This window comes from Blennius ocellaris (genome assembly GCF_963422515.1).
Source record: "Blennius ocellaris genome assembly, chromosome: 7".
Taxonomy (NCBI): Eukaryota; Metazoa; Chordata; class Actinopteri; order Blenniiformes; family Blenniidae; genus Blennius; species Blennius ocellaris.
In genome coordinates this window covers 3,521,197-3,545,036 of record NC_137656.1, presented here as the reverse complement: position 1 = coordinate 3,545,036, position 23,840 = coordinate 3,521,197, and the positions used below count along the sequence as shown (strand labels likewise).

The following is a 23,840-nucleotide window of genomic DNA, read 5'->3' as shown; positions in this document are numbered from 1 at the left end:
TAATTTTCATCTGTCAGTCAGCAAAGAGGGCACAATTAGCAACACGGGCAAGCTCTCTCTCCCAATTCAGAAGCTGCTCGGTTCTCCAGACAAAATAAAAATCTCATTCGACAAACAATACATAAACATTTTGAATAAAAACATATAAAAGTCAACTATAAATACAAAATGCAAGTACAAAAATTAAAGTAAACTGTGTCAAACAAAATGGTTTGTACTTTTTCTCCACAATACAGTCATATAAAGGAATACAATTAAACACAGATCAACAAAAGAGAATTGAATTTAGAACAGTACAGCCCTGCTTTTAAAGTGCTTACAAATAAAACAGTGAACATAAGAGCATTATAACACACCTGTCAGTCAGCAAAGAGGGCACAATTAGCGTCGGCACACAACAAGCTCTCTCTCACTGCAGCAGACAATATACAGATTAGGGAGGGGGAAACCCCTTGTTTTACCCTTAAAATCAATAATCTGGTCCTCATACACATCACAAAACATGGCTGCTACAATTTCATGAGGTTTTTAAATGAATTTAGTGGCTTTTTCATTAATTAATTGGAAATAAAGGAGAGAGAGGTTCAGCACATCTTACCAATTCAGAAGCTGCTCGGTTCTGCCGGACAAATGCAGCTTCAACACGTGCGCGTGTGTTGCGTGCGTCACCGATTCATGTCCCCCCCACTACAACAGGTAAGAGGAACTATTTAATTAACTTTAACCCTCTAACTCTAACCCTAACCCTAACCACAAACAATAAACCAAAATACTACTGAGGCAGTCTCTTATATTAATTCATAAGGCAGAAAATATTACAATGTCATTTTGAGAACGTTCACAAATTATTATTATTATTTTTTATTACACTGAGAATATCTGAAATTCAGAACATGATGATGAGAATGGAGGAACAAAGAGCTGAGCTGGAAGAAGAGAGAAAACTGATAAAAGCACAACTGAGTGAAAAGGAGAAAAACATCAGAAAAGAGCGCGAGCTGAGAAAGAAAGAACAGGATGAGAGAGAAAAAGAAGACAAGAAAGCGAAACATCAGGAAGAAGTTCAAAGACGAGAGTGGGAACAGAAGCTTGAAGCTTTAGAGAAGAAGATAAAAAATTAATCTGAACAAAAAGAGTCCATTGACAAAATACTGGTGGAGTCTCGAGAGGAGACGAGGAAGGAGCGAGAGATCTGGGAAGAGACAAGAAAAGAGTGGTGGGGGAAAGAAACAAAGAACATGAAGAAATGCGACAAAAGGAGAGAGATAAACTGTTAAAGCTTCAGGAAGAATTTGAGCAGGATAAAGCAAAATATGAAAACAAAAGAAGAGAAGATGATGAAAAGAAAAGGAAGGAAGAGGAGAGGAAGAGACAAGAATTACAAGAAAACTTCAAGAAAGAATTAGAGAACATGAAAAAGAAACGAGGCCAGAGAACAAGCTGAAAAGTCCAATGAATTCAAGATGATCCAGCCATTCATCCCTGGACTAGCAGCTGTATTCAAACTGAAAGATAAGCTGATGCAAAACTGTACGATTTCATGAATTTGATCAGACGTCAGTGTGGATTCACCAAAGTACAAAGTGCCGCCTCTGTATTTCTTCTACCTTCCTGCTCAACGTGACCCTTCATGTTCTACTTTTCTATTTGAACTGAAATGTGAACCAAGAGATGAAAAACACCGACCAGGTACTGAACTCTACAATCTAGAAAGTCACTGCAGGAAACTTCTCTCTTGTTTCTCCTCAAAGAAAATGTGTGGAACTTCTAATGGGAAGATGTTTCCATCCATCCATCCATCCACCCATCCATCCATCCATCCATCCATCCATCCATCAATGGATAGTAGTCGTAAACGCAGCAATGGTCTAGTAAGTAAATCAATTATTAAATAAATGATGTGTGTGTAAATGATGTAAATAAGCACTTTATAGAAGAAAAGCTGTTAAATTCAAGAGGAAGCAGCAAAACTTGTTGGACCTGCATCGTTACCATCGATCTACTTGGAACATGGACAGAAATATTAACTACTACTGTAGTGCTTATGTGTGTCTCCGAAAAGTTAAGTTGTTGTGGAAAAACACCCGAAATGCAATGAAAGTGTCATCTAAGATACCTGAACTCCTCCACCTGCGGAAAGTTTCCTCTCTCTTCCTGTGATGTTCACATTTATCTCAAGTAATGAAAGAACCGATAATCTAACAAACACCTGACTCAAACTCACAGCTACGACTTCATCTCATGATCGTTCTGTTAATTTTCTATTTGTGATTTTTTTTTTTTTTGCTTCTATGTATCTGAAACATTCATATCTGACGTTGACACAAGAGAGGGATGGTTTCACTCTGATTAAATGTTGCTAATGTAAATAAGAGGAAACATCCATCCATGAGTAGAAGTTCTATTTGTTTTGCTGAAGCTGTATAACCTGCTGCAGTTTGTGTGAATGCTTTACAGAAACACAGTGACTCATCGCTGATTACATGTAAATATTAAAGTGTCATCTCTTCACGTCATGTGAGCTTAAAGGGGTCATATTGACAAAATTCACAGACACAGCAGATTCTGAATGCAGCTCCTATGATCCAATATTCAAATTGGTGAAAATCAAGGAAAAGCTAGATTTGGGGCAATAAACTTTGCATATGACTCCTTCAAAGGAAATGTTTGATGGATGGACTTTTCTGAATTCACTCAAAAACATCAACTGAGGCTGTTGTTTAACTTGCATATCAGAAATATGTTTGATTAATATGTGCATATTGAGTTTTTCTTTGTTAAATGGTTCATTCTAATACATGTTGTTCACATAACATAATCAAAAGGGTTATATATGAATACAATATGATTAAATGACATTAATTCAACAATTTATTTTTTTATTATGATGAATGTAAATTTTCCTGAAGATTTGATGGGTGCCGGAGTGGTGGCGTTTTTGTTTGTTTTTTTCTTCTTTTCTTTTTTTTGTTCTTTGTTTTATGTCCTTTTGTTTTTGCTTTTGTTTTCATTGTTGTGATTATTTTGGTTTTTGCTCTGTTGTTGCTCAGGCTGGTTTAAGCTCATGGCAGTTGGAAAATATTTGGATCACTGTGATTACTGTATTATTAAAAAGAAAAACAAATGTATATAGCACTAACAAGGGTATTGTATGTGTCTCCCCACCAAGTCTGACTGATATGATTAAATGACATTAATTCAATAATACATTTTTTTATTATGATGAATGTAAATTTTCCTGAAGATTTTCCAGAGGACATACCGCACACACACACACACACACACACACACACACACACACACACACACACACACACACACACACACACACACACACACACACACACACACACACACACACACACACACACACACACACACACACACACACACACACACACACACACACACATTTCCACTCCTCATTGATGAGATTTGCTGCTGATTTTTCTTATTTTCTGCTGTTTGTTCTATCAATGATCAAAATCATGTTGTTTTTTGATTTTTTTGTTTATTTTTTCTTCTTTTCTTTTTTTGTTCTTTGTTTTATGTCCTTTTGTTTTTGCTTTTGTTATCATTGTTGTGATTATTTAGATTTTTGCTCTGTTGCTCAGGCTGGTTTAATCTCATGGCAGTTGGAAAATATTTGGATCACTGTGATTACTGTATTATAAAAAAAAGAAAAAAATCTATGTAGCACTAACAAGGGTATTGTATGTATCTCCCCACCAAGTCTATCTCTGTCTTTCCTCTCCTCTCCTCTCCTCTATCCTTTCACCCAACCAGTCCTCAGAATTCCTCCACCTCTGACTCTGGTTTCTGCAAAAGTTTCTCCCTGTTGGAGGAGTTTTTCCTTTCCACAGCCGCAAACAAACCTGCTTGCTCATGTGGATATGTTGGGCTTTTCTATTTTCTCTTTAAAAGCACATTGGAACGACTGTAATGTGTTTAAAAATGTATTTTTTAATTAAAAAAAAAAAAAGAAGATTTGATGGGACAAGTGGGACTTTAATAAACTGGGACTTTAACAAGTCACACTGGACTGATGAAGTGTTTTTTTTTCAGAGTTCAGGTGAAGTGAAAAGCAGCAGAGCTCAGTGGATCCCACAATGACGTGCTAAAGAGTGGGGTGAAAGGTCATCAGTTCAAAGAGCAGAAATACAGAGGAGGATGGTGACGAGTGGAAGGAAGACTGAATATCTGGACAGAGCAGGTGCTGAGGCTCGTTTTATTAGAGAACAGGGAACACAGGAATCCAAGAACGTGGAGGATCTCAGAGAACCCAGGGATCGTAGTAACACAGAAAACACAGATTAACCAGAAGACGACACACACAGCAGAGACCAGGTGAAGAGAATCACACTCAGGTGAAACACATCAGGGCAGTGATCTGCAATCAGACATGAGGAGGGACCTAAATGTCCAAACTAACTGACATGACTCTAGATCTACAGGTTATATTCTGAGCACTCCAAAGTATTTAAGTTATAGTAGTTTTCTGACGAAGCAGATCCAAAACTATCAGAGGTGTATTTAAAACACATATCGAGTCATTCATAAGACCAACTCGTGTGGAGCAGCTTGTGGCCACCAGGGGGCGCCAGCAGAACATCATAGTTCCATCAGAACGTCAGAGAACTCCTCTTTCACCCACAGTCCTCCTCCTCCCTTTCTTCTTTCTCCTCCTTACTTATCATCCCCCCTCCTGCTCCTCCTCTTCTCAATGAACAATGAAATGAAAATAAATTGTTCTGCATGTGGCCCTAGAATAAAGTTTGAAAAGAAGTTTGACCCCATGTGAGTCAGAGCAAGGATACATTTTGGAGGAATTAGTTAATAAAACCAAGGGAATTTCTAATTTCTTTATTTAAATGTGTCTGCTCACACAGGGTGAGTACAACTGAAACTCGGAGTTGAAACTTATTCCTTCAATAGAAATATTAAAATGTTATTATGAACTAGTCTGAGTGACACAAATGTTTCTTCTCTCTGTTATAACATTGCAGTGGTCACTGCCTCTTTTTTTCGGGGACCGACAGTTCATAAAATCCACAACAATTCGACTGGAAATGTTTTATTCAGGTGCAGGTGTCGACCCCTGCGAGAAGAAGCCGGTGGACACACTCGTTCCGATGGGAGAGCAGCAGAGGGAGGACATCACCTCAAGTGCCCAAGTACGTTCTCTCAAATCTCAGCAGGCGTTGGGGAGAAGTGGGGCTCAAGATGAAATGTAGAGATCGGAGCTGCTTCTGGGAGAATTGCCATCATCAGTTCCCACGTTCTCAGTTCGACAAAAAATAATTCTTATCCTGGAAAGTCAGGGGGAAAAAAACGAAATTACCAAAACAAACCATAAATATATATAAAGATGTGATACTACCCATGACACCACCTGCTGGTACAAAGTGGTATTGTCTGCAGAGTGTGTCAATCAGTGAAACTCAGACATGACTTGGTACTTGACGTCTCGGTGCTGATTTCAGGAGGGTGTGAGCTCCTGTCGTGAATGCTTGCTGTGCTCTGCTTCATTCCAGTAGCAGAATAAACTTTTCCAGATTGAAGCGGCGGCGTCTCGTTTTCTTTCAAACTCCGATCGACAGATTCTTTCTTCTGAACACGTCTTCCCAACCTCATCAAGGACATTGTTTACACAATGTCAAACTGGCAACAAGACAGTATTTGTCAAGGTTCTGTTGGTAAAAACACATTTTCCAGTATGACGATGGACCTTCTGATTGGCCAAAACCTTATAATCTACACTGGACACACCCACTTTCACCTCCATACATTAGCCTTCAAAATATAAGCATTATGGAAATTTACTTCTGTTTCTCTTCTATGTGCACGTTTTAATTTTACAACATTGATTAATTTTTTAACTTGTAAGGGGACCTGGACTCCTGATTATTAAATAAAATGTTGTTAGTCCTTTTGTCATGTTGCTATTCAGACATTATTGATGTTAAATCTTCAAATGGAACATTACAAGAGTTCAGTTCACATTAAATAGTGGAGCGGTCCCGTCAGTAACCACGACACAACAACCTTTAAATACAACCTATTAAACGTCTCATGGTTTCATTTGTTTCAGTGCAAAGAGGCCCTTTATGGTACAATTTCTATTTAATATCTTTTAATAAACCTGAACGACTTGGATCGTTTATCTCTATCAACCTTTCCTAAAGAGTTCTGGAAATATGTAATTTGTACATGAGACGGTTACTCTTCCTCCAGTGTGACCACTACATTTATTTTATGAGGAACAAAATCACTGACTTCTCTCAATAAGAAAGGATTTGGAAGCCATTTCAATGGCTTTGGGACTCCAGTGAATCATGATGTGTTATTATCCACACATAGAGAAAACTTGGAACAGTGGACATTCTTCATGAGAGGCTGACCTACGAATATTACTCCCAAGAGAGACAGAGGACTTATCCAGGTCAGGTCAGACTCCCAAAAGAACATAGAACGTCTAAAGAACTGAAGCCCTCAGTAATCCCAGGATGTCTCAAAACAAGCCTAAACAGAAACTGGAGGAGTCTGCAAATGTCCACATTGTACATTTTTTTACAGTGTTCAGTAAATGTTGAAAGTTTTAATGGTTGAACATCCTCAGATTAATTGTACTTTCTACATTAATCATTAAACGATAAACACTTTCGAGGGACTCCCTCACCAGACCTGGCAACCCTGCTGTTAACTACAATAAAGAGTGAAAGGAAAAACAGTCTGTGGAAGAACCAGTGCAGGTGTGACAGCTTGACGATGATCAGACTGAGATTTGTTCTTTAACATGGAGTTTTGATCCAAGAAGAGGCAGTTTGTGGAAGAAGAACATCAGATTTCACAGGTGAGCTACAATGAAACTTTAAAGGTTTTGACTTCAGACATTAAACGGGAGACTTGTGGAAGTTTATAAAGTTCCCACCCTTCAAGATGGCACTTGCAGGAGCTTACTCAAAACCACATTATTACAAGGCTTCTAATGTCAGCACATATAAAGCTTTCCCACTGAAAAAGTGGTCCAAAATGCGTGTATATGTAAGTGTATGTGCAAGAATGTGTATATATTGATGTGTGGGTGTATATCTAGATAAATGAGAATGAGAATGAGAATGCCTTTTATTGTCATTATACCAGGTACCGTGAGATTAAAAACAACTCCAGTAACAGTGCCGTACAGAATATAAAAACCATGTTAAGAACAAAAAAGTGCAGAATATGTAAAAAAAACCATGTAAAAAACATAGAAGGAAAAATAGTGCAAGAAGGACGGTGGGGGTGTAGAGGAGGTAAAGTCCACAGTCCAGTCCTGAGAACAATAAAAATTATATTGCACATTATAAAGCATTGCATAGAAGACTGTAAAGTCAGTGCTTATCAGAGTTCACAGTGGTTATGGCTTTGGGGAAAAAAACTGTTCTTGAGTCTGTTTGTTTTAGAGCTGATGACCTTGTAGCACCTTCCTGAGGGCAGAAGGTCAAACAGGTCAGAGCTGGGGTGGGAGCTGTCCTTGTATGTCAGCAGGCTCTCAATGGATAAACGTAAATAGGTAGTATCATATTTGTATCTGCTTTTAAAGGACCCATATTTCACTATATTTCATGTTTCACAGTCCATCTTGTGCTCATGTGGGATAATAATTTGGGTGATACAGTATACAACACTCAAAACTTGTGAAATTATAGTTATTTCTTGGATTGAGCTGAGGTCACCTCTCATGATACGGGGAACCGTCATAGTGGAATCCAAAATGGCCGTTAATATGTCCACTTACTTATGATCGCCGCCATTTTGTTTTGCCATTTTGATCCGAATCACCACGACACCGTCACTGTCGGTGGGAGGCAAGAGTCCATGATCCGCAACGCAACCGTGCTCCTCCAGAATTGAAACCTCTCCAGTGCGGTATGAAAATGGTGGCATACGGCCGCTGACATGCTTGTTATTGGGCGCCGCCATTATTGCTCACAGTCAGCGCCATACTACTCTCAAAATTGGAACCTTACCAGTGCGGTATTGTTAGGAGAAATGTTTAATTTTCATTTGTTCATGCTTGTGCAAATTCTGTGCAGACCTTTGAGTGCAGCGGACTGCAGCCCTGCACCTCACATGAGATCTTTATCTGTTCAGTGTTTGTGTTTCTCCCCCCTTCCAATTAGTTGTGTTTTTACGATCCTGTAAGACAGACCACAGGACCCAGTTTGAACCAGTGTGTTTTTACAACTTGTGAACCCGCCCACTGAGCTATCAATAAAGAAGGCTGGTAGAGAGGGTTCTGTGAAGACTTCTGGGTGAGCCCTGTGAGGTGAACTTGGTGTCTTCCCTTGCTGCAAGTACCTTGATTGTTTCTTGATTCACGTGTCTTCTCTTTATTTACCTATTTCAGGGGTTTAGACCTGACAGGTATCAAATAATGGCAGCTCACGGGCGCCAACATACTCGTTTGCGGTTGCCGGCATACTTGTTTTTGGCCGCCGCCATAAATAAAGCTCAGAGAGTATTTATAAGGTCCAGAGTCAAGTGGATTGAAGAGGGAGAACCACCCCCCCATCATATTCCATGTTCAATTTCTAAAACCACAGCCTAGAAAAAAAAAATCACTCATGAAAAATGCTTTGAACAAAAGTATAATGATGGAGGTTTTGAGTTTCTTTATCAACTTCTATGCATCTTCTTAAGAAAATGCTGAATCATTTTTCAATTACATAAATGATCTGATTCTTGTAAACAAAGAAAACTTTACAAATGTAGAAGAGGATGTAACCACATTTTGAACAATTCAATTCAATGTATCATCATTAAAAACAGCCTCTGATCTCCAGGCTCAGATGGAATAACTACAAACATTTCTGAAAAGAAATTAAACGTTGCTATTTGAGGCAATAATGTATTACTGGTGAGGAATTATTGACAATGAAATGAAGCAGAATTATTTCAGACATTCTGAATAAGTTTTCATTCTATTTGTCATGTTTCCTTTCCTTCAGTACAACATAGTGTCTCATCTAACCTCACTCTTCTCTATTCTAAATGCTGCATTAGATTTACATTTCACATCACTGCACCTGATATTTAATATCCCAGATTGTGAGTCATGGAGCAAAGGTTTATTCTGTAGACACTTGCTGCGTATATGATTGACCAAGTTGTCCAACCCTCTCTGAACCTATTTCAGCAAGACACTGCAGCTGGAGCCACATCTGTAGAGTTCAGCTACTAAACTGATCTGCCTACTTCATTCATGCACTGACAATGTGTGGTGCATTAAGCAAAACAAACTACAATAATGGAGAGTAACTGCAGTTACTTCAGCAGGAAAGGAGTAAATGTCCATGACAAACCTTCAAAAAGTACCTCTGACAACTTTAAAAGAATAAAACCATCCATGAATCATGTCATTGTTTTTTATTTTATACACAAGCGCAGGTGACTTTGATAGAGAAAACTGACTTTCTCCTCAGATGCTTCTGCCAGGCAGGTGTTGATATAACATCCTCACACTAGATTGTAACTTTGATGATTTGTTCCAACAATAATTAAATTCAGGGGTTCTGACTTGTCTCTTCTTCTTCTCTGCAGCTTCGTCAGCCTCAGAGGCTTTCTGACATTATGGCGACTGGAACGTCTGGTGAGTTAAACTTCAATAACTTTGATAACTTCATTCCCACATAGTTTCATAAAGCTTCACAGGCCTCATATACACCAGAGTTGAGAAAGAAGATATCCAGAAATAAACAGAGAAAATGTCAGGATCAGGTTAAAGTGTCAGGATAAGACAACAGCTTATCAGTTCTAAAAAAAATCTCATAAAAAAAAAACAAACTCTGATCAGCACATGATGAATGTTTATTAATGTGTTCATGTCAAACCATCGTTCCTTAAGTCCACCAGAACGCTTCTAGAACAAACCTAGAACATTTACAGGAGGTTCTGGACCCACCTGAGGGTTTCCTCCCAGGAGGACACGACTCTGTGTGCCTCATGGACCATTACAGTGTTTTCCTGTTGGAAGAAGACGATATGAAAAGACCCCACGAGACAAAACCTGGTGGACCACCCGAGGACAGGCAATCCACCTTCAGCTGGTTGAGACAGTGACAGTGACATAACTGATACAGCATCTCTCTTAAAGGCCTTTTTTATTTGAATCGAGATCTGATCAGTCTGAGGTCACTCAGGTATGTGGCAGTAGTGGCCTCCAGGCTAGAGAAGCAGACTGGGGTCAAGAGGTTACAGGTTTGAATCCCAAAACTGATGTCTCACCAGTGTGGGTCCCTGAGCATGACCTTTGAACCCCACCAACTCCCTGGAGTGCTGTAATGTGGCTGCACCGCAGCGTCCTAGACATACAATTGGTCAATAATATATGTCTAATTAATTAGTGTCTCAATCCATCTTTTGATGTCAGTTTCTGAATGATTTACATTTTTGCTGGAAATTAAAAAAATAAAACGAGGGATGGGGCCGATCCGATCCAGTATCGGGTTCCAATATGGATGTACATTAATTCACGGATCCGAAATTTCTGAACCAACCTGCGGAGGTTTCCGATCCATGAAGCCGCATCTCTGCTTCTGCTGAAAAGAGTCCACATGTGTTTTTGTTCCGGCTGCTCTGCTCTGCTCGCTGCAAAACTTTCTAAACGGAGGCGGGTCTCAATGAAACGTGGAGTAATGAGTCAGGAAGTCCATTCCACAGTTTGCAGTCACTGGAAACCTGGAACACCAGAAGTTACGTAGTAGAACGGCCCGATCACAGCCTTGTGTTCTGTGTTGCTTTGACATTGAGTTTGAAATACTCGGAGGAGCCATAAATTAGTCTTAAGTGAAAGATTTATGAATATTTGATTCCTGTATCTTTTTCCAGTTTCAGATCGTCCGCTGAAGCGCAGAAGCAGCTTTCCATTTCTTCCACCTAACAGTGAGTACAACTTTCAAACCAGCAGGAGGCGCTGCAGCAGTGCTCAGTTATTGAAAGTCTGACGATGAGATAAATCCTGTGCCAATAGAAAGTAAATCTGAATTCCTTAAATCTTAATCTTAATCTTGACGTGAACTGGCCTTCCTTCAGCTAAAGGAAGTCGGTTTAGTTGTTAAATTCTGCCTCACAAAAGGTAAAGCACTAAGAAACTTGATTGTAACCCGTGTTCACCAGGACATCTACAGATTTATAGTATCTGCTCCTACTGGCTGCAACAACTGACGCTGAAGGAACTTAGTATCCAGTTAACAGGGAAACCATTTGATGCATTACACCGGTCTTTGTTGCCAAAACATTAAAATCAGCAAAGTCCTCCTCTTGTAAAACACAGTAAAATGCTTCAAAACTAAAAGGTTATTTAAATTTGTTAACTTCGGCTGGAAGTCTCTTGGGCAGAAAAACTAAATCTGAATGGAGAGAAGTGAATCTGAAAAGTGAGGATGAATTATTGAGCTGATTTTTTCTATTGAATGAAATAGTTTAGATTTGATCCTGACACACCAATAGATTAAATTTGAAATGAGCCCATCCAGATTTGGATTTAAAAAGTTCAAATTCACTTTGTACTGTGACATGATTTATCCCATATCTGATATTGTAAGAGTTGATAGGAATATTTTACAGTCACAGAAACAAGAGCACTCACTCTGATGTTGATCTACAACACACAACACAAAGTATACAGCTGAAATAGCGAAATACACATGGAAATACTGTAAATATCTCAAAAATGATGTCGAAGCACAAGAACCCTTGAAAGATCTCATTCTAGAAGGATCAATATTCCTGTACTTTACTCTGACTGCTGAAATAAACACTGATTCAGGGTCAGAACTGCCTGATTGCAGAATAAAGGCCAATTCCTTCTCCATAAGAACAAGACGAAAGTGCGGCAGTGATGTATGCTGCCCAACAAAATGATGCAACTTCCGCCGTCGGACTCCTTTTGGTCGAACAAACTTGTGTCTGCCGTGCCGGCCGTCCTGACCGAACCCTGTAGGAACGGCACTGCCGAAATTTCAACGCCGATGTGTGCTGTGCATGCGTGTTACAGCTCGCTAATCACTATCATTCATATTTTAATCATATTTAGCTTCTAACATCGCTACTGTCTGACCGCCGCAGGTCTTTAAAATGCCGTGATGCCCCTGAACGCATCACTCAAAGCGGTCAGCTCCTGCAGTTAAAACCAGACAAACGTCGCGCTCGTATAAAAACTCTCTCTTTTATTAATGAAACAGTTCAGAGAAATACATTTCTGACAGCACAGAAGGCGAGAAATAAACTGTGCAGCTTAAAAGTGAAAAGGCCGCTACACAGACGTGTGGCTGCTGTGAGGGGGCGTGGCCTGCGAGTTCGGCACCGTGTTGTGGAGTATGAACAGTCCTGCCGAACAAACGTTTTTTCGGCGGCTTGTTGACGGCATTGCCAAACTTTCGTCTTGTTCTTTTGGCTTCAAAAAGGGAGTATGCAGGGGCCATAAAGCTCCTGTAAAAGTAATTAAACAACTTCATGTTGAAGTCCTGATGAAATAACTTTCTTTCCAGTGTCGGAGCTGAGGGCGGTTCTGTTGGGGAACAGCTGGTCTGAGAGAAACTCAGTAGGAAGCTTCCTACTGGGAGACACTAAATTCAACACGGAGGAAGAACTGAGTCAATGTGTCTGTATCGGCAGAGAGTTGAAGGACAAAACACTCATTCTTATCAACACCCCAAACCTCCTGCACCCCAACATCTCTCAGGAAGAACTGACAGGACATGTAGACCTTTGTGTGAGGTTCTCTGATCCTGGACCTCATCTGTTCCTGCTGGTCATTCAGCCTGAAGACTTCAGCGAGGAGAACAGTCAGAGGCTTCAGTTCATCATGAAGAACTTCAGTGAGCAGTCATGGAATCATTCAGTCTTACTGATATCAACACCTGAAGAGGAAACGTCGTCGCCTCTTGAGGAAACTTTCCCCCCATTGAGAGACTTGATAAAGAAATGTAGAGTCACACTGTCGTGGAACCAAAACCTCCAACAGGAGCTGTTGACCGGCATTTGGGACATGATGAAGAAGAACAACGGAGAGCATGTGACAAGAGATGTTTTCAGAGACATACGTTCAGATTTCCTTTCTCGTTCCAAAAGTTTGAAACAAGAACCTTCGACGAGCTTCAACCAGGATCCAGTGGCAGGAAACAGTAAGTGGAAAAAAAAAACTTTTTATACTGTCAGAGGAACACACAACCTTTGAGTTTATGTGTTATCATCATCATCATAATCATCATCATAATACTTTTTAAAGGTTGAGAGTTAATATGGTCATATTTATGATGAGAAGAACTGATGTAGTGCTGCCACTAACCATAAGTTTTCTAACGATTGTTTGATCAATTGACCAATCTAAACGACACATTAAAATCAAAGAAGTATTTACTATTTCATTTGGGTTCATTTTGAACACACAAAACACAAATGGTCACCTGTAAGATGACAAATGTAAACAATAAATTAAATATGATCAAATTAATATAATGACGCTAAACTAGAATCGACAATTTACGACATTCCATTGTCGGTGCATTCACCCAATTTTCACAACTTTATTTATATGGTGCGTGTCATGAAATTAATCATGACACGTTGATCTGTGCCAGGTAGGGTGCTGGTTGATCTCATGAGCATTTTCTCTAATTCTCCAACTCCAATATTTGAAACCAGGTAAACTTTTCTGGCAAATCAGGTTAATGAAAACCAGAATAAGAGACTTTGTATAATGTCGAGCTGACCTGGGATGTTGATCATGTTTAAGGCTCCTGCTGTTTCCTTAAAGTGGGCATGTCCGCCTGTGTTTGGATCTCCGTACATGTTTGATCAATTCGGGACTAGAAACAGAAACATTCAGCCTGGTTATTTTAAAAATGTTTTATTAATTTAATGTGTTTATAAGATGTATTTTTGTCGCAATGTTAAAGGGCAACATATGAAATATATTTCCAGCACCTACATTACACAATACTGTTACCTTGGAAATCAACAGAACACATTTAATTAGTTTCCACATTTGACACAATGATTTTTCAAGTAAGTTTATATTTTTAAACTTGTTTAAACTCCTGGTGTTAAACAGATCTTCATGAGGGAAAACAGTCACTTCCAATAAAACCTGACCTCACGTCAGCTGTGTAAATATTCTTCATTTTAAATGTTTGAAGGTGTTTGGTTCTTATCCTCCCGCTTATTCATGTTTTCATTCCAGCACATGGACTCAGGATCGTCTTGTTTGGGAAAAGTGATGATAAGAAAACATCACTGGGAAACATTCTCACTGGAAAACAAGAGTTTAAAGCATCATCTAAGAAGTTTCTGGGATCATTAATATCTTCTGAAGAAAAACAGTGTGTGTCTGTCAGTGGAGAATGGAACATAAAACCTTTAACAGTGGTGAAAACTCTAGACATCTTTAAAATGCCTGTGGAAGCAGTGAGAAAGGAGATGAAGAAATGTGTGGAGTTCTGCTCTCCAGGACCAAATGTCCTGCTGCTGCTGGTGAAGCCCTCTGAATTCACTGAAGACGACAGAAAAACTCTGATGTTCATCCTGAGTCTGTTTGGTCAGGATGTCTTCAAACACTCCATGGTTGTCCTGACCCATGAAGAAGAGCGTCATGACACAGTAGACCAACTTATCCAGGACTGCCGGCAAAACGTTCACAGCATCTCTGACAGGAAGGATTCTCCCGAAAATGAGGTCCAACAGTTGATGCAGAAAATGGAAGATATAGTGAGCACCCAGAGAGGAGAGTTTCTGATGATAGATAAAGACACAGATGTTCCAGCAGGGAAAAGAAAACAGCAACCTTGTGTGAACCTGGTGTTGTTTGGCAGAAGAGGAGCAGGAAAGACGTCAGCAGCCAAAGCTATACTGGGACAAGGAAGGTTTGGACCAGCTGCCAACTCCTCAGAGTGTGTCAGAACCCAGGGAGAGGTGTGTGGGCGGTGGGTCTCTGTGGTGGAGCTGCCTGCTTTGTATGGAAGACCTCAGGAGGAGGTGATGGAGGAGTGTCTCAGGTGTGTCTCCCTCTGTGGTCCTGAAGGTGTCCACGCCTTCATCCTGGTCCTGCCTGTGGGTCCACTCACTGATGAGGACAAGGAAGAGTTACAGACCGTCCAGAAGACCTTCAGCTCTCAAGTCAATGACTTCACCATGACTCTGTTCACTCTGGACTCAGATCCTTCAGCTATCGACTTTCGAGAGGAAAACAAGGAGCTACAAAAGTTGTGTGAGGGCTGTAGTGGGAAACCTTTTGGTCTCAACATTAATGGAAGACAAGAGCCTTCAAGATTATTTTATAATGTAGATACAATGAGACGAGACAGTAATGGACCAGACTCCTACACAAGGAAAATGTTTTATCATGCCCAAATGACAAAGCTCATCCAACAAGAGAAGAACAACAACCTGCTTCAGTCTGAACTCGAGGACCTGAAAGCAAAGAACACAGGCAGCTGTAAGTACATTACCTATTATTTCTGTCTTTAACAGGACATCACCTCTCAGCACAACATTGTTCTGTTGTTTTATGGTAACGTGTGATCATCTTTCACAGGTGATGAGGAGAAACAGAACACAGAGTGTCTCCGGATTGTTCTTGTCGGGAAGACTGGCAGTGGAAAGAGCTCGTCAGGAAACACCATCCTGGGAAGAAAGGAGTTTAAAGCTCTACCTGGAGGAAAATCAGTCACTAAATGTTGTCAGAAAGCTGTGGGTGAAGTAGACAATCGTACGATCGCTGTGGTTGATACTCCTGGACTGTTTGACAACAGTTTGTCCAATGAAGAGGTACATGATGAGATGGTGAAATGTGTGAGTCTTCTGGCTCCAGGACCACACGTCTTCTTGTTGGTGGTAAGAATCGGCAGATTCACACCAGAAGAGAAAGAAACACTGAAGCTCATCAAGGAAGGATTTGGAAAGAAATCTCTGCTCTATGCCTTCATTCTGTTATCGGGAGGAGATGAACTGGAAGAAGCTGGGATGCCAGCAGAAGAATACATTAGAGATCAGTGTGACGATTCATTTAAGAGTCTGATTGCAGACTGTGGAGGAAGATACCATGTGTTCAACAATAAAGACCGAAACACAAATCAAGTCAGTGAGCTGATAGCAAAGATCGACACCATGGTGAAGACAAGCGGAGGCGACTGCTTCACCAATGAGATGCTGCAAGAAGCTGAGGCGGCTATAAAGAAAGAAATGGAAAAGATCTTGAAGGAGAAAGAAGAAGAGATGAAGCGAGAGATGGAGGAGGTGGAAAAAAAGCATAAGGATGAAATGCAGAAGATGATGATGAGAATGGAGGAACAAAGAGCTGAACTGGAAGAAGAGAGAAAACTGATGAAAGCACAACTGAATGAAAAGGAGGAAAACATCAGAAAAGAGCACGAGCTGAGAAAGAAAGAACAGGAGGAGAGAGAAAAAGAAGACAAGAAAGCGAAACATCAGGAAGAAGTTCAAAGACAGGAGTGGGAACAGACGCTTGAAGTTTTAGAGAAGAAGATAAAAAATGAATCTGAACAAAAAGAGTCCATTGACAAAAAACTGGTGGAGACTCGAGAGGAGACGAGGAAGGAGCGAGAGATCTGGGAAAAGAAAAGAAAAGAGTGGTGGGAGGAAAGAAACAAAGAACATGAAGAAATGCGACAAAAGGAGAAAGATAAACTGTTAAAGCTTCAGGAAGAATTTGAGCAGGATAAAGAAAAATATGAAAACAAAAGAAGAGAAGATGATGAAAAGAAAAGGAAAGAAGAGGAGAGGAAGAGACAAGAATTACAAGAAAACCACAAGAAAGAATTAGAGAACATGAAAAAGAAACATGAAGACGAGGCCAGAGAACAAGCTGAGAAGTTCAATGAATTCAAGATCAACAAAGAAAAGGAATTCACAGCTTTAATAGACGAACATATGAACAATGTGATCGAACTGAAGAGAAAGCACTCAGAAGAACAGCAGGAGCAAAACAAGAAAAGTGAAGAGACAGAAACAAGCCTGAAAAGCAAAATGAATGAACTGCAGGTCAAACATAAAGAAGAGCTGACTGACATGGCTCTTGTCTTCATGAAACAACAACGAACAAATCATGAAAAACAGCAAAAGCTTCTAACAAAACACAAAGATGACCTGAATAAGGTCTATTGTGATCTAAAGACAAGTCTACATAAAAAGATCTCAGAGGAAATCGATCGTATGAAGAAAGTACATCGAGATGAATTAGAAGCGTTAGAGAAGGAACCTCAAACAGAAAACAAAGAACAGAGAACGGCTGAAATGAAAAAAAGGTATGAAGAAGAAATTAAAACTCTGAGAACAGAAGTGGAAGATAAACACAAACAAACCAGGAAGAAAGAAATGGATAAACTACAGAAACAACATGATGAAGAGATGAATGAATTCAAAAAGAACATTTTAAATGACATGGAAAAGAAACAGGAAACAGAAACTAAGTTACAAAAACAACATGATGAAGCGATGAACACACTGTACCAGAAAATCAAAGATGGAGAGGAAGTGGAAGAGTTTGAAGAATGGAGGAAAAAACTAGAAGAAGAAATGAAGAAACTAAATGAGAAACTTCTTCCACCGTGGTATAATCCAAAGAGCTATCTTCCAGAGAAGTGTACGATTTCATGAATTTGATCAGACGTCAGTGTAGATTCACCAAAGTACAAAGTGCCGCCTCTGTATTTCCTCTACCTTCCTGCTCAACGTGACCCTTCATGTTCTACTTTTCTATTTAAACTGTGAACCAAGAGATGAAAAACACCGACCAGGTACTGAACTCTACAATCTAGAAAGTCACTGCTGGAAACTTCTTCTCTTGTTTCTCCTCAAAGAAAATGTGTGGAACTTCTAATGGGAAGATGTTTCCATCCATCCATCCGTCCATCCACCCATCCATCCATCCATCAATGGGTTGTAGTAGAAAATACAGCAGTGGTCCAGTAAGTAAATCATTTATTAAATAAATGATGTGTGTGTAAATGATGTAAATAAACTTTATAGAAGAAAAGCTGTTAAATTCAAGATGAAGCAGCAAAACCTGTTGGACCTGCATCGTTACCATCGATCTACTCGGAACATGGACAGAAATATTAACTACTACTGTAGTGCTTATATGTGTCTCTGAAACATTAAGTTGTTGTGGAAAAACACCCGAAATGCAATGAAAGTGTCGTCTACCTGAACTACCTGTGATTTTTTTTTTGCTTCTATGTGTCTGAAACATTCATATCTGACGTTGACACAAAAGAGTGATGGTTTCACTCTGATTAAATGTTGCTAATGTAAATAAGAGGAAACATCCATCCATGAGTAGAAGTTCTATTTGTTTTGCTGAAGCTGTATTACCTGCTGCAGATTGTATGAATGTTTTACAGAAACAGTGACTGTCACCACTGATCACATGTAAATATTAAAGCTGTGTCATCTCTTCACGTCATGTGAGCTTAAAGGGGTCATATTGACAAAATTCACAGACACAGCAGATTCTGAATGCAGCTCCTCTGATCCAATATTCAAATAGATGAAAATCAAGGAAAAGCTAGATTTGGGGCAATAAACTTTGCATATGACTCCTTCAAAGGAAATGTTTGATGGATGGACTTTTCTGAATTCACTCAAAAACATCAACTGAGGCTGTTGTTTAACTTGCATATCAGAAATATGTTTGATTAATATGTGCATATTGAGTTTTTCTTTGTTAAATAATTAATTCTAATACATGTTGTTCAGATAACATAATCAAAAGGGACTGATGTGATTAAATTACATTAATTCAACAATTATTTTTTTTATTATGATGAATGTAAATTTTCCTGAAGATTTGATGGGTGCCGGAGTGGTGGCGTTTTTGTTTGTTTTTTTCTTCTTTTCTTTTTTTTGTTCTTTGTTTTATGTCCTTTTGTTTTTGCTTTTGTTTTCATTGTTGTGATTATTTTGGTTTTTGCTCTGTTGTTGCTCAGGCTGGTTTAATCTCATGGCAGTTGGAAAATATTTGGATCACTGTGATTACTGTATTATTAAAAAGAAAAACAAATGTATATAGCACTAACAAGGGTATTGTATGTGTCTCCCCACCAAGTCTGACTGATATGATTAAATGACATTAATTCAATAATACATTTTTTTATTATGATGAATGTAAATTTTCCTGAAGATTTTCCAGAGGACATACCGCACGCGCACACACACACACACACACACACACACACACACACACACACACACACACACACACACACACACACACACACACACACACACACACACATTTCCACTCCTCATTGATGAGATTTGCTGCTGATTTTTCTTATTTTCTGCTGTTTGTTCTGTCAATGATCAAAATCATGTTGTTTTTTGATTTTTTTGTTTATTTTTTCTTCTTTTCTTTTTTTTGTTCTTTGGTTTATGTCCTTTTGTTTTTGCTTTTGTTATCATTGTTGTGATTATTTTGGTTTTTGCTCTGTTGTTGCTCAGGCTGGTTTAATCTCATGGCAGTTGGAAAATATTTGGATCACTGTGATTACTGTATTATAAAAAAAAAAGAAAAAATATATGTAGCACTAACAAGGGTATTGTATGTATCTCCCCACCAAGTCTATCTCTGTCTTTCCTCTCCTCTCCTCTATCCTTTCACCCCAACCGGTCCGCAGGATTCCTCCACCTCTGACTCTGGTTTCTGCAAAAGTTTCTCCCTGTTGGAGGAGTTTTTCCTTTCCACAGTCGCAAACAAACCTGCTTGCTCATGTGGATATGTTGGGCTTTTCTATTTTCTCTTTAAAAGCACATTGGAACGACTGTAATGTGTTTAAAAATATATTTTTTAATAAAAAAAAAAAAAAAAAAGAAGATTTGATGGGACAAGTGGGACTTTAATAAACTGGGACTTTAACAAGTCACACTGGACTGATGAAGTGTTTTTTTTTTCAGAGTTCAGGTGAAGTGAAAAGCAGCAGAGCTCAGTGGATCCCACAATGATGTGCTAAAGAGTGAGGTGAAAGGTCATCAGTTCAAAGAGCAGAAATACAGAGGAGGACGGTGACGAGTGGAAGGAAGACTGAATATCTGGACAGAGCAGGTGCTGAGGCTTGTTTTATTAGAGAACAGGGAACACAGGAATCCAAGAACGTGGAGGATCTCAGAGAACCCAGGGATCGTAGTAACACAGAAAACACAGATTAACCAGAAGACGACACACACAGCAGAGACCAGGTGAAGAGAATCACACTCAGGTGAAACACATCAGGGCAGGGAACAGCAATCAGACATGAGGAGGGACCTAAATGTCCAAACTAACTGACATGAATCTAGATCTACAGGTTGTATTCTGAGTACTCCAAAGTATTTAAGTCATAGTAGTTTTCTGACAGGAAGCAGATCCAAAACTATCAGAGGTGTATTTAAAACACATATCGAGTCATTCATAAGACCAACTCGTGTGGAGCAGCCTGTGGCCACCAGGGGGCGCCAGCAGAACATCAGAGTTCCATCAGAACGTCAGAGAACTCCTCTTACACCCACAGTCCTCCTCCTCCCTTTCTTCTTTCTCCTCCTTACTTATCATCCCCCCTCCTGCTCCTCCTCTTCTCAATGAACAATGAAATGAAAATAAATTGTTCTGCATGTGGCCCTAGAATAACATTTTGAAAAGAAGTTTGACCCCATGTGAGTCAGAGCAAGGATACATTTTGGAGGAATTAGTTAATAAAATCAAGTGGATTTCTAATTTCTTTATTTAAATGTATCTGCTCACACAGGGTGAGTACAACTGAAACTCGGAGTTGAAGCTTATTCCTTCAATAGAAATATTAAAATGTTATTATGAACTAGTTTGACTGACACAAATGCTTCTTCTCTCTGTTATAACATTGCAGTGGTCACTGCCTCTTTTTTTCTGGGCTCGACAGTTCATAAAATCCACAACAATTCGACTGGAAATGTTTTATTCAGGTGTAAATGAGATAAATTCTAAGGTCACATTATTTTTCTTTTATCCCTGTTGTGCTCGAGACAAAAAAAAGAGGGAGAGATGCTGTAATAGTGGAAGGTGTTAAAAATAACCCCATCTGGGCAAATATGGTATTTAGAGCAGAGCTGGAACAGGAAATGAAGCAGGTCAGGATCCACAGAGCTGACCACCAGGGGGCAGTAACAACACTGAGAGAGCAGCGGTCCTCTGGTCGAGCCTCAGGTGTGTGGGCGGGGCTTACCTGAGGAACACCTGGGACACAGCTGGAGGATGAGCACCTTCACGAGTTCCAGAGAGAATCTCATGTCGGTCGAGTTTTAAAGGTATGTTCAACGTGTACAGGACATTAATTGTCATAATTTGGATTGGTGTTTAATATGTGTGTGTTTTGGATGTATTATAAACTAGATTTCATCCCTTTGCAGGTGTTTTGAATGCATTTTAAACTGGATTTAGTCTCGATTTAGAGGTGTTTTAAACCGTTTTTTTGTTGTCTAGTTTCAAACATTATGGAATATTTAAAACTTGTTTAGGATATATATATAAAACTAATCTTGTTTCAGTTGTTTTGGATGTATTTTAAAGTGGTTAAAGGTGTTTAATCATATTTCAAATTGTATGTTTTTTTAATACTGGTTTAAGACAAGTGTCAGATCTTTTGGTTGGGTTTTCAAAGTGGTTTTAATCTAGTTTTACACGTTTTGTATGATTTTAAATGGGTTTTAATGTAGTTTCAGATGTGTTTTGACAGATTTTGTGTTAGTTTTACAAATATGATCTACTTTTAGACCTCATTCAATCGCACAAAGATGCATTTAAAACTAGTTTTGGTCTAGTTTTGTAAATATTATAAACTTGTTCTGGGTGACTTTTGGATATTATTTGCAACAGTTATACATGTGTTTTGAAAGTCCTCATGAAGCGAAAGGTTTGAGCACAACAACCGTCAACAATGTTCATTTGGGGAAGCATCTGCAGGACGTGCAGGGTCAAACAAGTCCATACGTGGACGCTTCACCTCAAACTGGAAGGATCCTCTGCTGTCGTCTTGGCGGGAGACACCAGAGAAACACCACCAGAGGCTGGCACCAGGCTCCGCGTCAGGAGCACTTGGGATTTGGAGTTTGCAGGTTCGATTGCCCACAGTCGACATGTCATCACTGTGAGTCCCTGAGCACGACCCTTGACCCCCGTCAGCACCACGAGACACCTTGATCTGGCTGCCACATCGCATCCTAAAAAATAGGATGGGTCAATGCGGAAAAACAAATTCCTCCTTTAAAGGGGATTAATAAACCATGATTATTTTAGCATGTCTCGCTGGCCTGACAGGCGGGGACGTTGTGCGCGCGGTAATGGCTGCGCAATATCTCCAGGTTGTGCTCGTTGGTTTAATTCGACGATCAAGATCTCACAGAGCCCGGCTTCAGCATCAGACTTCACCTTCTTCATGTAATCGTTTAATGGTTTTTCGGTGTAAGGAGAGCTTGTGGAAAACATAGGCTCTGACGTCAGACGGATTCCAGCAAACAAAATGTGTCCTCAGAGAGGCTGCTGAGCCCGGTCATTAGTGACACACGTTAATGAGCCACGGTCAGCGCGAGACCGCTAATTGAGCGGAAGATGTGAGCTGAGCTTTCGGTTATTTTGCTGTCAGAGGCCGCTGAGTGGAAATATCGCAGCGTTTTGTGCTCTCAATAAAACATTCGACCCCATAAAGTCTGAAGGAGTTTGTCCAACACATGCAGGGAGACCGGCGCAGGAATGCTTGCCGGCATTTTTTTTTCTTACATCATTACACATTTTTCCCACCTTACATGACGTCTTCTCCCGGCTCCAGACGGGAATGTCGGACTCACTTGCAGGACACCGCACAATCTGTTGACCGCGGCGGGATTCAAACCGGCAGCCCTGCCGAAACCCCCCCGACATATCCACTGATTAGACTCGGGATTGTAAAAGTTATTGGGGTTAAGCGCTCTTGCTCTTGACATTTAAGAGAGACGCAATAAACTGAGTGATTTATGAGAAACTCTAGAAATAAATGAGTTAACATGTTTTCTATTGTCTAATCGGAGAAAGGATTGACTTTATTAAAACGGAAACCAAGACTTTATGTCATTATGGAGGGTTTACTGGGACTGTTTGTGCGCGCGCACGTGTGTGACAGTGCTGGATGTAGAGGCGCCGAAGGTGTTAAAAACTTTGAGTTACAGTTTGAATTGAAGTTTGAATTAATGCTTATGTTAAAGTTTGACTTAATTTTTTCAAATTAAGTTTGAATTGAAGTCTGACCCCTGCGACTTGAAGGGAGGGAGAAGTCGCCTTTCACGTTCATAATCATCTAAAAAAAGAAAGTATTTCGGTTTCCACCCACTGAGTCTGATGTTGTTTGTTCTGTCACTGACTCCATTGTGCAGGTGTACACAGTGGTGGTACTGGAACTGGATCCTGTGGTACTGGATCCTGTGATACTAGAACTAGATCCTCTGGTACTGGAACTGAATCCAGTGGTACTGGGTCTGGTCAGTCTGATCATGGTAAATCTGGAGGTCCTGGATCTGGATCTTGTGGTGCTGGGTCTGTTGGATCTGTGTCTGGAGGTCCTGGATTTGATGGATCTGGTGGTCCCGGATCTAGTGGTCATGGGTCTGGTGGATCTGGGGATCCTGGTTCTGTTGAATCTGGGACTGGTGGATCTGGAGGTCCTGAGCAGAGTCTTGTTCACTTTTACTTGTAAGGTTTCGAACGTAATAAAACGCGTCCCGTGCATAAATGCATCTTTGAGCGCGCGGGACAGTCGCGCGTCTTGTTGGCTGCCGGGCGCGCACGCGGCCAGGTGAAG

General features: G+C 40.0%; 1 protein-coding gene across 1 annotated transcript; it reads left to right on the top strand.

Annotated features, from left to right (window-relative positions):
• Positions 1-5,069: 5,069 nt before the first annotated feature.
• LOC308132746 (GTPase IMAP family member 8-like) lies at positions 5,070-23,467 on the top strand (the record flags this gene model as incomplete). Its single annotated transcript, XM_080499928.1, has 6 exons — positions 5,070-5,174; positions 9,586-9,634; positions 12,534-13,169; positions 14,228-15,250; positions 15,578-16,289; positions 23,416-23,467. The coding sequence occupies 6 exons, from the start codon at positions 5,070-5,072 to the stop codon at positions 23,465-23,467; spliced, it is 2,577 nt and encodes an 858-aa protein (XP_080356054.1).
• Positions 23,468-23,840: the final 373 nt, after the last annotated feature.